Source organism: Lepidochelys olivacea, assembly GCF_965140295.1.
Source record: "Lepidochelys olivacea isolate rLepOli2 genome assembly, chromosome: 15".
NCBI lineage: Eukaryota > Metazoa > Chordata > Testudines > Cheloniidae > Lepidochelys > Lepidochelys olivacea.
In genome coordinates this window covers 12,447,549-12,462,615 of record NC_140425.1, presented here as the reverse complement: position 1 = coordinate 12,462,615, position 15,067 = coordinate 12,447,549, and the positions used below count along the sequence as shown (strand labels likewise).

Genomic DNA, 15,067 nt, shown 5'->3' with positions numbered 1-15,067 from the left:
CTACCTCTAATCTTCTTTTCTGGTTCAGTAAATCAGGAGGCTTGGCAAAAACTTACTGCAATATAGTAATATATATATTTTTTACATGTGGAGTTCCATTTCTGATCTAATCTTCTGTAGTGGGCCACATTCTGCTCCCACTAAAGTCAATGGGAGCAGGATTGGTCCCACTATATTTCTGCTGTTTGACATTATATGCTATGAAATATAAAACAGCAAACGCCTGTTTATAAAACTACAATTTAGCAAAGCACTACACGTGGTAACTAAGAGTCCAAGTTCCAGGAGTAACGAGGGATGTCCATATAGCCTTATCTGCAGCCTTTGGGATCTGTTGTACTGTCATCAGTCAAAAGATAGGACTACAAATTAAAAAAAACAACCCCAATTTTTATTTCAATTACTCTTCTAGGCAGGTGAATGACACTGAATGCATTTTTAGCTATTAGCAGCAAGAATGTCTAGTATGGGCATACCAGGCCCGAATCCTACTGCCTTCCACCTTTTGTAGTCACATGCATGCAGACTGGGTACAAAACACTACCCAATCAGAAATCGCCACTCACAATGGGGGGTGGAACTTAATACTCACTTTGCACAAATTTAAATGACTGCACAAAGGGAGAATGGGCTCATGGTCCTTACCAGAGGCAGGGACACCTTGAATAGTCCAGTTTTTCCACGTAGCTTTTGAAAGACTTCTATCGACTAGTGTGGGGAGTTCAAGTTCACTTGACATAGGGCATGTCTTCAGCTTTAACGTGGCTGTGTAGTCACAGCCCAGCGCTGGGGGAGAGCTCTCCCAGTGCTAGAAAAAAACCGCCTCCACGAGGGACGTAGCTCCCAGCGCTGGGGCACCCTGGCGCTTTACAATGCGGAAACTTGCTGCGCGCAGGGGGGTGTTTTTTCACACCCCAGAGTGAGAAATGTGCAGCGCTGTAAAGTGCCAGGGTAGACAAGCCCTTAGTCTTTGTGAGTTTGGGTCTGTACCTAGGGGGTTTCTCAGTTCTCGGTGAAAAGCAGTGATTTTTTGTCTCCCAGGTCAGTAGCTGTTATCATCTAGAGCCCGTTTGGTGGTCTGTGTAAAATAAGTCTCAGTCCAGGCCTTACTGGGTAGATACTCCAGCTCTAAACCAACCATCACCTTGGCCATTTTAGAGATGACAAGGACTGAATGGATCATGGAGACTGAACTCCCTTCAACTCTAGAGAGGATCCCTCCAGGGCAGGACTGGGGTGCACTGGCCGGGCAACGTCCTGGAGTTTGCTCTATCCAAACCTGTTCTGTGAATAGCCAGAAGGTTTCAGTTGCAAGAGCTACCAATCCAGCATCCTCCACTACTAAAAACGGAGGTAAGTTAGCTACTGTGTCATCCCATCAAGGCGATTCCCTGTTAACATCCATGGAATAGGATTTTTTTTTAATGTATCTTCTAAATTTTGTGCATGCAATTGGATGAGTGTGATGTGTGCTCTCAGCCTAGAGGGAGAGAAAAGCAGTTTCCCTCATTCTCAGGCTTGATCTACACTTAAAACTTACATTGGCAGAGCTGTGTCGGTCAGGGGCATGAATGCGGACTAAACTCCCAGTGTAGCCACAGCTATGCCAACCGAAGAGTACTTCTGTGAGCACACGTAATGTTGTTTGGAGAGAGAATGTTCTTACACTGGCAGAAAAACGCCTGTTGGCGTAGGTTGTGTCTACACTAAGGGGCTATGTCGACATTGCTATGCCAGCATAAGCTTTGTAGTGTAGACTTAGCCTGAGTGGGCAATGTTATGGTTTTAAAGTTTGAGTCCTTGCCCAGCTGTCACTAACATTGGATTGGCTTCCCAAATGACTGCTTCAGTGTCAGATGTGTGAGTGTTGTCGTGGCATGGAAAGCTAGTTTCTACGTTCTGATCTGAAGAGAGAGAGCGCAGTGCCTGAAATGGCTTTTCTTGGCAAAAGGTTTTACATGCTAAAGGGCCAAATTGTGCTCAGTTACACTACTGTGAGTCTCTGTGGACCAGTTCTGGGTTTACTCTGGCATAACTGAGAGCAAAGCTGGCCCTACGATGTAAAAAGGTTTTGCTTTAACTTTAAAACCCTTACCATGACGCAATGTTTTGGTTATACAAAACTTTTCAAAGGCTGTTTGTTCTCGTTCATTATTATTCAACAAAATTAACTCCATTTTATAGGCCAAATTCATGCCTGATGTAACTCCTGAAGTCAATGGAATTACACCAGGAGCTATAATAATTCTGATGATTTAAAATAGTAATTACCTGTTATGTTTTCTTGTTCACAGCCAGTTGTCCCAACACACATCAAACCCAGTGAAGGTTTCAAAGGAGAAGGACTTCCGGATTGGACACAAATGACAACATACTCTTCAGAAAATACTATTTCCCAGACAGACTCTATTAGCTTCCCTAAAATAGACCTGACCTTTCCATTCATTCCTCAGAAAGGAACAGCTCATCTCACCTGTTTAATAAGATTTGTGCACATGCCAAGAGACATTTGCCATCAGTTTACCTGTGCAACCTCACTTAAGTCAGTGAGTTGTGCAGGTGTAAGTGATGGTAGAATTTTACCCTTATAGACCTGTTCAAGCCAATGACAAGACTCCCACTAGCTTCAAAAAGAAAAGGAGGACTTGTGGCACCTTAGAGACTAACAAATTTATTTGAGCATCAGCTTTTGTGAGCTACAGCTCACTTTATCGGATGCATGAAAGCTGATGCTCAAAGAAATTTGTTAGTCTCTAAGGTGCCACAAGTCCTCCTTTTCTTTTTGTGGATACAGACGAACACGGCTGCTACTCTGAAACCTGCCACTAGCTTCCGTGGATACAGATTCATACCCTAGCTTTGGAGAGGAAAACAGGTGTTAAAAGGAAACAGCTATAGGAGACAGACAGTGAATTCCAATGGGCACCTTTCACTGTGTGGAAATGATCATGGAGGATGCCACGTGTAATGAAAGTAGTGAATGGAACAGAGGCTAGTGTAGTCTGTGAAGCACACTTTCCTCACAGCAGAGAATGAAACAACACTGGACTTGGATGTGATGGGAGAGTGAATGAGGTGGGTGGGATGGAGCGTGGGAGCTCACCTCAAAGGCAGGAGGGGTGTACGACTAAAGCTGTTGGTACGGGAACTGAGAAAGGCCACTAGATCAGAAACCAAAGGAGCCAGATAGTAAAAAGCCCTGAGGAAGCAAACTAAGCAGGAGAAAAAAGAGAAACGAAAACACAATGGAGTTACAATAGGAGAAAGGTTGCATGGGAGAGGTTTCTACTGGTCAGGTTGGATAGTCAGTGCAGTCATCATTTTACACATTCTGTAACAAGCTATAACAAATCAGGGATTGAGCAATCTCTGTCTCTCTGCCTTGGTCCTTGTCTCTCCTTCCATTTGTTTGTATCTTTTTTCACACATCCCTCCCTCCATATTATTTGTCCAAATTAATAACTACTGTCTCTTATTTCTCTCAAGCGATCTCTGGCTTTGTGTGACTTTGGTACTAGTGGCTCCCAAACTGGAAGAACCCAGGTTAGCCATTTTACCTATAATTTGGAGTGGGACTGAGCTTTCACCTTTCCATCTAGCTAGATTTTCTGATGGAAAAGAAAGCATTTACACACATCTGTGTCCTGAAATGGTAGACCCCAAATGATCAGTAATGGCTTCCTTGCCTCTGTTCCCTATCTGAAAAGGAGGCACAGAAGACTGACTGAAGTTTTTAGAAGATTTAGTCCTGCTACACGTGAGTGTCTTCAGTCAGCATGTTGTTCAGATAGTAATCTGATCTGAGATGGTCAATGTCTCTGACCTATGGACATAGGAAATCTAGAGTAAGGAACCTTTGTCCCTGTACAGCAAAACTTTTCCATATCCACATCCCAGAGGCCGAGCCAGGTCACAGCTGTTAGAAAGGAGGACTGAGTTTTGAAAAAGAGGTGTACCTGTCACCAGGGTTATGGGCAGCTGTGAAATTAGATTTGGTTCCTTTAGTTGTTCTATCCCCATATTAAATAGTTGTTTCTTTATAGTATACTGTAACAGCCACTGTCTGCAAGGGTCCAAGTCCAGAGATCACTCCCCTGCTTTAACCCTGGGGCTCTCAGGGACTTGTGCCCTTCACATTAGTGTTTTATTACTTGAGAAACAACAACTTTTGTATTCCAGATATATTCCAGCTTTAAGTGTGACATGAGCTTACAGACAAGAATGAGTCAGCCTGTGGAACTTTCACTTCGTCAACCAGTATACCCCCTCACCTTGAGCCAATGATCTGTAAGTGCTTCCACCAATGCTTTGTACTGATGTTGGGCATCACCTACCTGCCATGCCTCAAGCTGCTGCGAGAGGTTCAGTTTCTGTTGAATAGCATCCAGCAGCTGACTGTTCAGAGACATCATGTCGATCTTGCACTTGGCTAGTTCCATTTCCACTGCATTCTTCCTGGGGGAAAAAAAGAGAGACATGGACAATCTCAGAGCACAATTCAATTTTATCTAAATCAATTCCTGCAGGTCTTCAGAACCACCTCACCAGTTTTCACTGATTTCCATTCAGTACATTCAACAAAATCAGGATATGGAACCTGGCATCAGATCTGCCAAAGGACTCTGAATATTCAGTGGGTGACTAGCTCCAGCTTCTACTGGGACAATGAAAAGGAGATGGATCCTGTAGAAGGGACCAGTTCAGTAAGCCACCAGGTGAGCAGAGCCCTTATCATATGGAGAATACTTCTCTGTAGAGGGGGAATGGAAAGTGGGACATACTCTGATAAATTGTTGTGTAGGCGTCCAGTGTTAAGACCCTGGCCCAAACAGTTTATACTTGTAAGTCTTTATTCAACCATTTCCTGTGCCTCATATGCCCAAGAAACAATATAAACTGGTAGGGAATATCCTGGCTGCTAATTTTAGATGCAAGTTTGTTCTGATATTTGTATCAACCACATCTGATTCATCCGCTACCCTGGAATAACAACTTTCCCCTGCTTTTCTGCAGAAGAGTGGTCTGGGAATTAGTTTTTATGTTATAGGCAGAGTTGGTAGCACCACCTATACTTAACGACGCTCAACACCTCCCATTAAAACACGGTTCTCAGTTGCTTATAACTTTGCCAAATTAACTGTTCAGTCTGAAATTTTCCATGCTGGGTGTCTGCCTGAGGCTGAATTGTTTTAGAAAGTTTCAGCAAAAATGGCCTGAGATAAGAGGGAAATACACTTTGTCCATGTTAATAATAATCTTCCAACTGCTCCACTGAGATGGTCCAATACCTCCAGCCTTTGGAGCAGGGTTTTGAAGTTTGGCAGGGGATGTTACCCTGGTGCTTGGGATGTGCCTTTTGCTGTTTTTTATATCTGTATGTGCAAGCACAAACACTCTCACCTAAAGCACCATCCCACCCTTCCCTTGTCTGCAATCAATCAGCCACAGTCACTGTACACCCTCTCTCCAGTAATATCTCTCACACCCAGTTCCACACACCATAAATATTAATGGCTTGTCCCACGTGAACTACTAGGGTCACCTGAACAGCAAAAAATCTGCAGACCTCCAGTGAAAGGCCCCAGGTCTGAGTGTTTCAGAAAAATATGCTTCTATTGTAAAACAGCCCATCACTGCTAGATATTAACAGTAGAATTTATGCACCCCCCAAGTGGCATAGTTGCCATAGAGACAGCAGAACTGGCAACCCATACTGCTATTAAATGTCAAAGCAAGCCTTTTGCACCAATCAGCAGCAGGGATATTCCCTACTTCTGCCAACAGATGGAGCTGTTACAATGGCATTCTGAAGGGATTTGGTATCCTTTGGGACACTGTAAAAAACACTTGACAGATCGTATAATTTAAAAAACAAAATGAGCCATTCTGTATGCTTGCTTATCTCCCCTCCCTCCTCATATACACGCATGTTTTTGTGTGCTTTTCTCCTCTTGCCAACCCAGCAAGGATTAGGCATTGCTGTAAGGAAGTGGGCTGCATTGTGTTCCGTCTTGTCTCATTTCACCGGAGGTTAGAGAGTCTCCTCTAATCTAGAATAAGCAGAATACAAGTGCTTTTGCCCTTCTTTCCCTTCCTCCAGAGCCTGGTGTTCTGAACTTCATGTTCCTCCCTCAGGCTGCCTAAAACTGAGCCAGCAAAGATGGGGAGGGAAGGGGCAGACTGGGGAGGTAAAAAAATGAAAAAACGTGGCATAAAAGACAGGATCGAAGTCATGGGAGGGGAAGGACAGCAGGATGCACTAACAGGGTTGCACAGAGAAAGTAAAGCAGGAGAAAGGGAGAGCAGAGAGGAGGTGGAGCACAGAGGCTAAGGGCAGAGGAACAGGATAGAGGAGAAGCATAATTAAAGGACCAGAGGATTGCAGTAACAGAGATTCACAGAGGCACCAGAGCAAAATGGAAGAGGGGGGCTGGAAGAGCTATGGAACAGGTTAGAGAAGGTGCAGTAGCAGAGTTACACAGAGGAATTGGAAGGGAGGCTGGAAGAGCAAAAGAGAATAGGAGGAGGAGGAGGAGGAGGAAGGGACCAGTTCCAATATTTGTATTCCCTTCCCAAATGGGGCAATAGCCATCTCTTGGCTTGATGAAAAGATCTGTCCCCCAAACTTGATGAAAATAGAATTTATGGAGTTTCTTTTAAATGAGAGCAGAACTGCTGGTTCCAGGAACTTCCCGGGATCAGAACCCTGGTCACAGGCACTTAGCAGGACTCCTCAGCACTCAGAAGTGGGAAGATCTACCACTTTACTGGCAGCAGCCTGGCAACAAAGCTGCCCCCAAAGTGTCTCCTTTGAACAAACTGGTGGGTAAATTCTGAGACCACAACCCAAACTCTTCTCTGTTCTTCGATAGAATTCTAGTTACTTGGCAATGGCTTCATCTCGATCCCTGATGGCCTTCAGAAGCCGTTCGTTTGTCTCCTTATCTTCAGCTGACCCTCGGAGCCTGTCCCTTTCCTCTTTCAGCGCAGTCATCTCCACACTCAGCAGCGTCACCTGTCAGGAACAGGAAGAGCACTGTCAAACATTTCTCCTCTCAGGGTAATAATTAGTATGGGTGGAAGGTGCCCAACTGGCATCCTTGAAGAGAGAAGTCCTCTCATCACACAGCAGTTAGCATGAGCAGTAACTGGCCTCTACTAGACATGTGCCTCAGCTCTGATCTGAATGAACCACTTTGTAAGGGTGAGAGTTTCCAGTCTCCGGGCCCATCAAACCTTTGCCTTTACAGAGGCTGCCAACAATGGTCATAACTGAAGTGGTGGCTCCTACCTGAAAGGCCTATGCGTTGCCAACTCACTTGACATGGGCCACCAAACACCATCAGATGGCAATGACTCCACCCCATTACATTTAATGGTCACCATGGATAATGTTAGAGGCCATTGCTCCACTGCAGCCCCTATGATCCACCATAAAGAAGATGGGTTGTGATCCCGCTATCTCAGCTGCATTGCAGCCACTGAAGGTTCACTGTCGAAATGTTACTTCCTCACCAAGGGACTCCTCTATTGATCCAACATCCTTTCAGCTTGCACTCTAGTCTCTGACCTTTCCTTGACATCACTTGGGTTCATATATTTTCAAGTGTCCCCCGCCCCTCCGCAATAAGATTAAAAAAATAATAATTTTTTTTTCCTGACTGTCTTTTCTTTAGAAGCAGTGAGCAGTTAAAAACAAACCTATACAAGAGTGATGATGCGAAAAAGGCCACTCAGCTCTAAGGAAGGAGTTACTGGCACTCATCAGAATTTTAATTAGACTTTAAAATACATGTAAAATATTTAATAATCTGAGAATCTATTTACCCTTTAGTCCAGTCCAAAGTGAATTAATAGCGTATGAAATCACGAGGGACTCGCTCTATCGCAGCTCTGCAATCTTCCATAGGCATTTAGTTTCTTGGTCTGCTGTATGCAGGAGTTCCATTACCAACGTACTGCACTAACTCCTTGGAAATCTTCCTGAGATGCAACAAACTACCCTTCTCTAAACCTCACTGGTGGTGGGAAGACAGCTAAGAAGTTATCCACCACATCGATACTTACTTTTCCACTGTCACTGGATCTGCCATGGATCTGCTTCTGGGTATGGACAGATTGTGGGAGATGAATGTACACAGAGAAACTGCTTTTGAAGATGGAGTTGTGATGACAGGTGAAAATACAGTACTGGCTGGCAAGTCTTTCTGGGAGGCTGAAGGAGGGGGTGAGATATGTTCACTAGGCTGAAGTACTACACAGTGTTGGACTCTCCATGTCCCAGTAAAGAATACAGAACCACAGGGCTGGAAGGGATCTCAAGGGGTCATCTAGTCCACCCCGTGTGCTGAGGCAGAACCAAGTAAACATCCCTGACAGTTGTTTGACCTGTTCTTAAAAATTTCCAGTGGTGGGGGATTTCACAACCTCCCATGGAAGACTATTCCTGAGCTTAACTACCCTTATAGTTAGATTTTTTTCCTAATATCTAACCTAAATCTCCCTGGCTGCAGATTAAGCTGATTACTTCTTGTCCTACGTATCATTTTTGTTGCTATCCTGTGGACTCTCCTCCATTTTATCCACATCTGTCTTAAAGTGTGGCACTCAGAACTGGACACAGTACTCCAGCTGAGGCCTCACCAATGCTGAGCAGAATGTGACAATTACCTCCCAGCTTTGACAGATGAGGTAGTGGGTTGTAATGGAATTAACTGTGAGAAGCTACCCAATACTTTGTCTGAAGTATTGCTGGGAGCACCTCTTTCATCCCTAGGAAAGGCTCTGGCTTTAACTTGAATCTTCTCCGTGTTAGCATATTCCTAAGAACGAAAGAGCTGTTCCCTGTGAGATTGCCACACAAGCACTAGGGAACCCTTCAAAGATATGTCTGTGTATTAACCATTCATACAGTGGGAAAGCTCCTCATTTGTGTTTGTTCAACTGGCCCTGATTGGGAAAGCCACCATGCTTATTCCCAGGAAGGGGAGGGCTATACAGTCCCAATACAGTACCTTCCTCCAAGTGGCAGTGGTCAGAGGTTCTAAATGAGCTGTAAACATTGCATTAGTGTTTTTTCCCCCCTAGGAGAGGAACACAGTTCAGAGCAGGTGGCTGGGGAGCCCACACTATTTCATCCATCTAAAGCAGATGAGCTTCCAAGCAGAGGTTGGAACAGACTTTCAGCATGGGACAGTCTATAAGAATTGACCGGTTCCTTTGTTCACAGATTGCACTGCATGGCAAGCCCTGTAAATATGCCTGTTATACATATCCAGAGGTGTGTTAGAAGGCACTGTCCCTGTAATGATATCGGTAGCTGTGGATGTACAGAGGGGTGTACAGGAGAAAACACACCACTTGGTGGGAGTAGAATGGAGAAGTCATTCACCTGCTCAGCAATTTTCTTTAGCATTAAACAAAGATTTTCTGATTGTTTCTCCCACGTGGTTACTTACCCTATGGAAACTGTGGTACTTTGAGCAGTCAGCGCAGACCCACTGTAGATGTGCATGGGCCTGATCAGTGAGAGAGTGGGTTTATTTTGGAATAGCAGTGTTCACTGGGCAGCATATTCACTCTGTGCTGCCTCATGCTCCCATATCGGGGCGTAAAGAGTGGGGTGGCTGTGACCCCACTCAGTTCCTGTGTTGCTGAGGAATCTGAAAAGTGGTAACAGAGGATGGGTTGCGGGACTTACACTGACAACAACAGCATCCTGAAGAACCACAGTTACTAGGGAATGGTGAGTCTTTCTTCTTCAAGGTTGTCAGCGTGGATCCCACTGTAGGTGACTGGCCACTAGTACCTTCCCTGAATGGTGGGAGTGAGGGGTCTCAGCTGTATCGGTCAAACAGTGATTGAAGTACCACTCCCTAAATTTGGCATCCTAATTTGGCATTAGGCAGCCTTATCAAGTGCATGAAGTCTGTGGGTTGCTCTGTGTAGCCTTATAGATTTTGGAGATCACCATGTTCCTGATGCAGGTGGAAGATGCCGGCTGTACTCTGCAGAAGTGTGCTTTGATGTCTGGAGGGAGATGCTTGCCAGCCATTTGCTAGCAGGTGGATCCTGTGTGATGAGATAGCTTAGTCTTTTGATGTGCTGGATATGGCCTGAAAGCCTTGCTTCTGATGAGGTAATAGAACAAAGCACTAGAGAGGTCTAAGTAGGCGCTTCCTTTCTCCTGGCGCTGAAGGGGGCTTTGGGAAGAAGGCTAGTCAAGCAATCCATTGGTTTAGGTGGAATTCTGAGACCACTGTAGGGATGAACTTGGGATATAGTATCAGTACCACCGTGTCCCTATGGAAGGGTGTGTAAGGCAGTCTGGCCATAAGGGCTCGGAGTTCATTAACTCTCTGTGGTGAGAAAATGGCCACAAGAGAGAAGACAGGCTTGATGTTAAGGTGGTGTACAGAGCATTCTGATAGTGATTCAAAGGGGGTATCCACAAGCTTTAGAAGGATGGCATGGAGGTCCCAGATGGGAGTTGGGTCTTTGACTGGAAGGCAAGCCCTGCAAGGGAGGCCTTTGAGGAATTTTGATACTGTAGGGCATGCGAAGACCAGCTATGAGTGTACTGGAGTGCGACAAGCAGATATTGCAGCAAAATGAGAGTTGAATCCTAACCCTGCATGATCTTGGATATTATTCAGGTGATCAAGTCATGCCGAGACCACGTGCCTTGCATCTGCCAGTGGTTCAGGTAGGTGCCCCAGCCTGTCCTTAATGCGTCCGTGATAAGCATTATCATGAGGGAAAGGACAGAAAACAGCACTCCTTTTCTTATGTTCACTAAGTCTAGCCACCAATAGAACTCTTGCATGACCCAAGGCACTGAACAGCTTCCTGTGATGTCTGGACAGGAAGTATACAGATGTCAGCCACAACTGTAAGGGCCATAGGTGAAGTCTGGCAAGTGGCACGTACATGGACACTGACATGTAATCTAAAAGTCTCAGACATGTATGCACTGTCTGAGGTAGGCTCTTGCCAACCTGGAGTCAATTAAAGCTCCTCTGAACTCATCTGCAGTGGCATGAGAAACAATGTCTCATAGTTCACAAGGAGCCCCATTTAAGAGAATAGGGAAAGGAGGTATTCCAAGACTTAGAAATCTCATGTTGGAACGTGCTTCAGCCAGTCGTCCAGGTACGGGTGGACATGGATTCCCTACCTCCTTAAATGCTCTTCCACCACTGCTAGGCATTTGGCTAATATTCCTGGTGTTGTGGAGAGTCCAAAGGGCAGAACCTTGCATTTGTAATGGTTGGGCCCCACTGTGAATCTTAGGTACTTCCACAAAGCCATACATCTGACCCACAAGAAGTACGCATCCTACAAGTTGAGAGCCATGAACCGGTCTTAAGCACAGAATGACAGAATGATGGAAGTATGCTGAACCAAAGACAACATATGTATTTGTTCAGTTTCCTCAGATCTAGGATAGACCAAGACCCCCTTTCTTTTTCAGAATGAGGAAATACTGGGAGTAGAAGCCCCTTGCCTTGAGATCCTGCTTCGTCTCGGAGCCACAAAGGAAAGAGGCCACTTCTGTTAGTAGCTGGCTCTCATGAGAAGGATCCCTGAAGAGCGCGGCAGAGGGCAAAGAGTGGAACTCAATGGGGTGACTATGGGACAAGTGTCTTGATCTCCAAAGTCTCGGCAGGCCTCACAAGGAACTTCTGGAATGTTTTAAAGTCAGTCTTTGCTGATGCCATTGCCGTTGGATACCACTGCATCTAGCAGCGAAGGGTGGAGACCATTTAGTGGTGAGATGAGGCACGGACATGGCTCAGCCCTGGATCTAGCCCTTCCCAGTATTCAGGCATCAGTGGTCTGGCTGGGGATGCTGCTGGGAAGAGAGATCTCTTCCTTTTCCTCAGTTTGGGAAGGCTTTGAAGAAGTGTTTAGATTGAGCTGCAACTTAGTGGGTTGGATACTTGCCGGGTTCTGTCTTGCTGCCACAGCCAGTAAGAGGGAACCAAGACAGGGTTGCAGCCATCCCACCTTTATGCTCTCGGATGAGGCAGCACAGGGTGCATACATGGCTCCTGCCACTCCAGTTCCAATCTCGCATGTGCACACCTACAGAGGGATCCACACTGAGACATACTTTAAGAACATTGGGTTAGCAAAGACTGACTCATACAGGGCTCTGAAAGGTGTTGCCAACAGGTCTTCTCAGGATATGACTAGACGACCTCTTCCACATAAGCAGAGCGCCCTGTGGGAATGTGCCACAATCCTGTCTTACAAAGCAACATGCATTTTAGAAGGTCCAGGGAATCTGCATGGATTGCTTACCTGGCTGTGAAGTCTCTGCAGCTCCTCCAGGCTCTGCCTCAGCTTCCCTCTTTCTCCCTCCATTAACTCCCTCAGGGCTCTTGAGTCCTCACTTGTTTGCCTGATCTGTTCTTCTAAGGCATCATCATCACTTCTCCGAGAACTCTGGCAAAAAGAGAGAAACATCTTGCTGAGCTTTCATTTATAAGTTACAGTTTGCATTAGTTTTGTACTGATTTGGAGACAGCTCTAAGAGAGTAAAAGGAAGTGGGAACGTCACTCTGCAAGAGCTCTGATGTTACAGTACATGTTCACATATATTTATACAGTGTCCAGAGGGCTCACAATGCAAGCAGTCACAAACACATCAACTACGATGAACACACACACAGCCCCTAAGCCTGGGCAGAAAGAATACACACAGGTGACTTACCTTAGCACAAAGATATACAGACATGCTCCCCACTTTGTAATCCTCTGCCCTTATCTCTGAGTACAACCCAGCTCCGATATTTACCTCTTCATACACTTATTCCTAACCAGGTTTCTATGTTTAGGCCTTTATATGTTATCTCCATTCTCCCTTGAACAAATACAATCTTGTATTCTTGCTCAACCTTTTATGATTCAATCACAACTCCTACAGGCATTGAAACTGGTTGGGTCAGGGTTCCCATTCATGTCTGAGGTTTGCAAGTACACATAGCCTGCTGGCTTATTTCTGGATGTTCCACTCCAGAATGGAGCTGCCTTCAGGTTGGCTATTTCCTTGTGGGGAACGCACAAGTCTCGAGGATGAAGCAAATGGAGGGCCAAGATGTGATTTTTGAGTCTTTCTGAAAGGCTACACATTTCCCCACTATTTTACTCTGTCATGGAGGTTGTCCCAGTCCTCCAAAGAGAGGATCTGCAGATCTCCTCCAGCATGATTCCATTCAATCACCTATTACGTTAAGTTTCTGAGTTCTGCTTCCATCCTCAGTACTCCAAGGCAAACAGTAGGTGCTATTCTGCTGTAGAACATTCCCTCTTCCAGGCATAGGGGCCACCTCTGATGGCTTATCACAGGAGTGTTTGTGTCTATACTCTATAGGGACCCCAATTCTCATGATAACTCTTACCTTGATTTTCACTCACTGATCTCTTTATATCATTGCAGTTTAAAACAGGGTTGGGAGACTTTAATCAGAAATGAAGGTGAAAGAACCAAAATACCATGAGAAACTTTGCAATATATTCAAGCTGGCTGAAACTAACACTAACTAGAACTCTTGCAGGAAACCCTGATCTCATGAGTTTTCCAGAATGATTTCTAGACTAGAGAGATTTGGATGAGTTTTCCAGAATGATTTCTAGACTAGAAAGATTTGGATGAGTATCTGAACAGAACCTTGATACCTTTTGAGGTCATAAGCTTAAATCCCTTGGGTTGGCATGAACAAATACTGGCCTACTTGTGATATGTGAGATTGCTGGAAATGGGTTGTGTACTCTGATGTCCCATCTTCAAGGCCACAAAAGAATTCTGAAAGCCCACAGAATTAAGGATCTAAAATAACCCAGACTCTTCCTTGCCTAGCATCAACACTGACACCAAAAATCCTTCTCTGTGTCCAAATACCTACCGGGGAGTCTGTGCCATCCAGAACACTTTGTATGAGCCTCTTCAGCTCATTGAGACCGGCACGTAGGCTGCCAGCGGGGACATCTTTGGCTGATGAGGTTTCTGAAGACTCATCCATGGAGGAGTCTGTGGAGACTGCAGAGTCTGCGCTGTCATTTCCTCTGAGATGAGAGCAGAGATACCTGACTTGGCAGTAGGCCTCCCAGAGCTGCAGTCTCAGCTGGAACAAGACAGCATTATATTAGTCCATGGCTTTAGAGACCCATGAGATTCTATTGTTTGTAGACCTCCAGAATGTGACGATGCCCCATTAGCTAGAAAAGTCCTTCGATGCACCCTATCCTAGATGTAATATTCATGAAAAACAACAAGTATTTATCTAGTGCTTTTCATCTAAAGGTCTTGAAGTATCATTACCTGCATTGAATATATAGGGAAACTGACACAGAGAGGTTACTTGGTTTGCCTAATGATACATGGTGAGTCAGCATAAGAGATTGAGACAAAACCCAGATTTCCTGACTTACAGCCCAGTGCCATGTCCACTGGATCACATTGTCTCCTTGAACAGCCAGGTTTTGTGCAGCCCTTGCTCTTTTCATCTGTGTGCATGCGCACATGGATTTTAAATGTACTTTACAATATGTGTTAATAGTGCTGCCCTTTCGCTCTCTCCTAACTGGTGTGGTTCTGTACCCCTAGGTAAGTTCACAGAAGCATATGCACGTGTATTAATGCACTGCTTTATCAGATGCAAAAAAAAGTGTTGGATGACTACAGTGTGGTTTGCAATAGGCTGTGACTGTGGGTTTCTTAACTGATATCAATAGCAGCTTTGCGGAATGTGGTGTGTGATTGCCGTTTGCACTAGTCTGCCATGCTTTCCAGCTACTAGCCGTGAACATGTTTACACGTGTGTTCATATGGGCACATTTACAAAGGTTCATATGCTTCCCCAGTGTGCAAGGATGATCATACCTGTTCTCTCTCTTGTTCCAGCTCTTCTGCCTCCATGCTCTGCTCAATCTCAGATAGCAGGGATGTGCTGGTTGTGTTGAAACTTTGGAGACTTCTCTCCTCGCTAAGCTCTTCTACCTTTCCCTGGAGCTGCCGACAGGACAGTCGCACCTCCTGGAGCTCCAGCTGACTTTGATGCAG

The 15,067-nt window shown here is 45.2% G+C and overlaps 1 protein-coding gene and 1 long non-coding RNA gene across 3 annotated transcripts in view; one reads left to right on the top strand and one right to left on the bottom strand.

Annotated features, from left to right (window-relative positions):
- Positions 1–15,067, bottom strand: part of BICDL1 (BICD family like cargo adaptor 1) — a 68,822-nt gene that overhangs the window by 8,311 nt on the left and 45,444 nt on the right. Inside the window, exons 5-10 of one of the 2 annotated variants that reach the window (XR_014714250.1) lie at positions 14,888–15,067; positions 13,911–14,129; positions 12,307–12,450; positions 6,885–7,015; positions 4,335–4,455; positions 3,104–3,212 (exon numbers count right to left, since the gene is read on the bottom strand). Coding sequence is in view for 1 of the 2 variants with exons in the window: in XM_084649147.1 (XP_084505273.1) it covers positions 4,335–4,455; positions 6,885–7,015; positions 12,307–12,450; positions 13,911–14,129; positions 14,888–15,067 (795 nt within the window). In the remaining variant the exon portion in view is untranslated. The remainder of the gene's footprint in view (positions 1–3,103; positions 3,213–4,334; positions 4,456–6,884; positions 7,016–12,306; positions 12,451–13,910; positions 14,130–14,887) is intronic. The other variant, XM_084649147.1, reaches the window with a different exon arrangement.
- Positions 3,220–15,042, top strand: LOC311531619. Its single transcript, XR_014714252.1, has 4 exons — positions 3,220–3,543; positions 4,180–4,287; positions 4,527–4,715; positions 14,909–15,042. It is a non-coding gene; the product is annotated as an uncharacterized lncRNA (long non-coding RNA).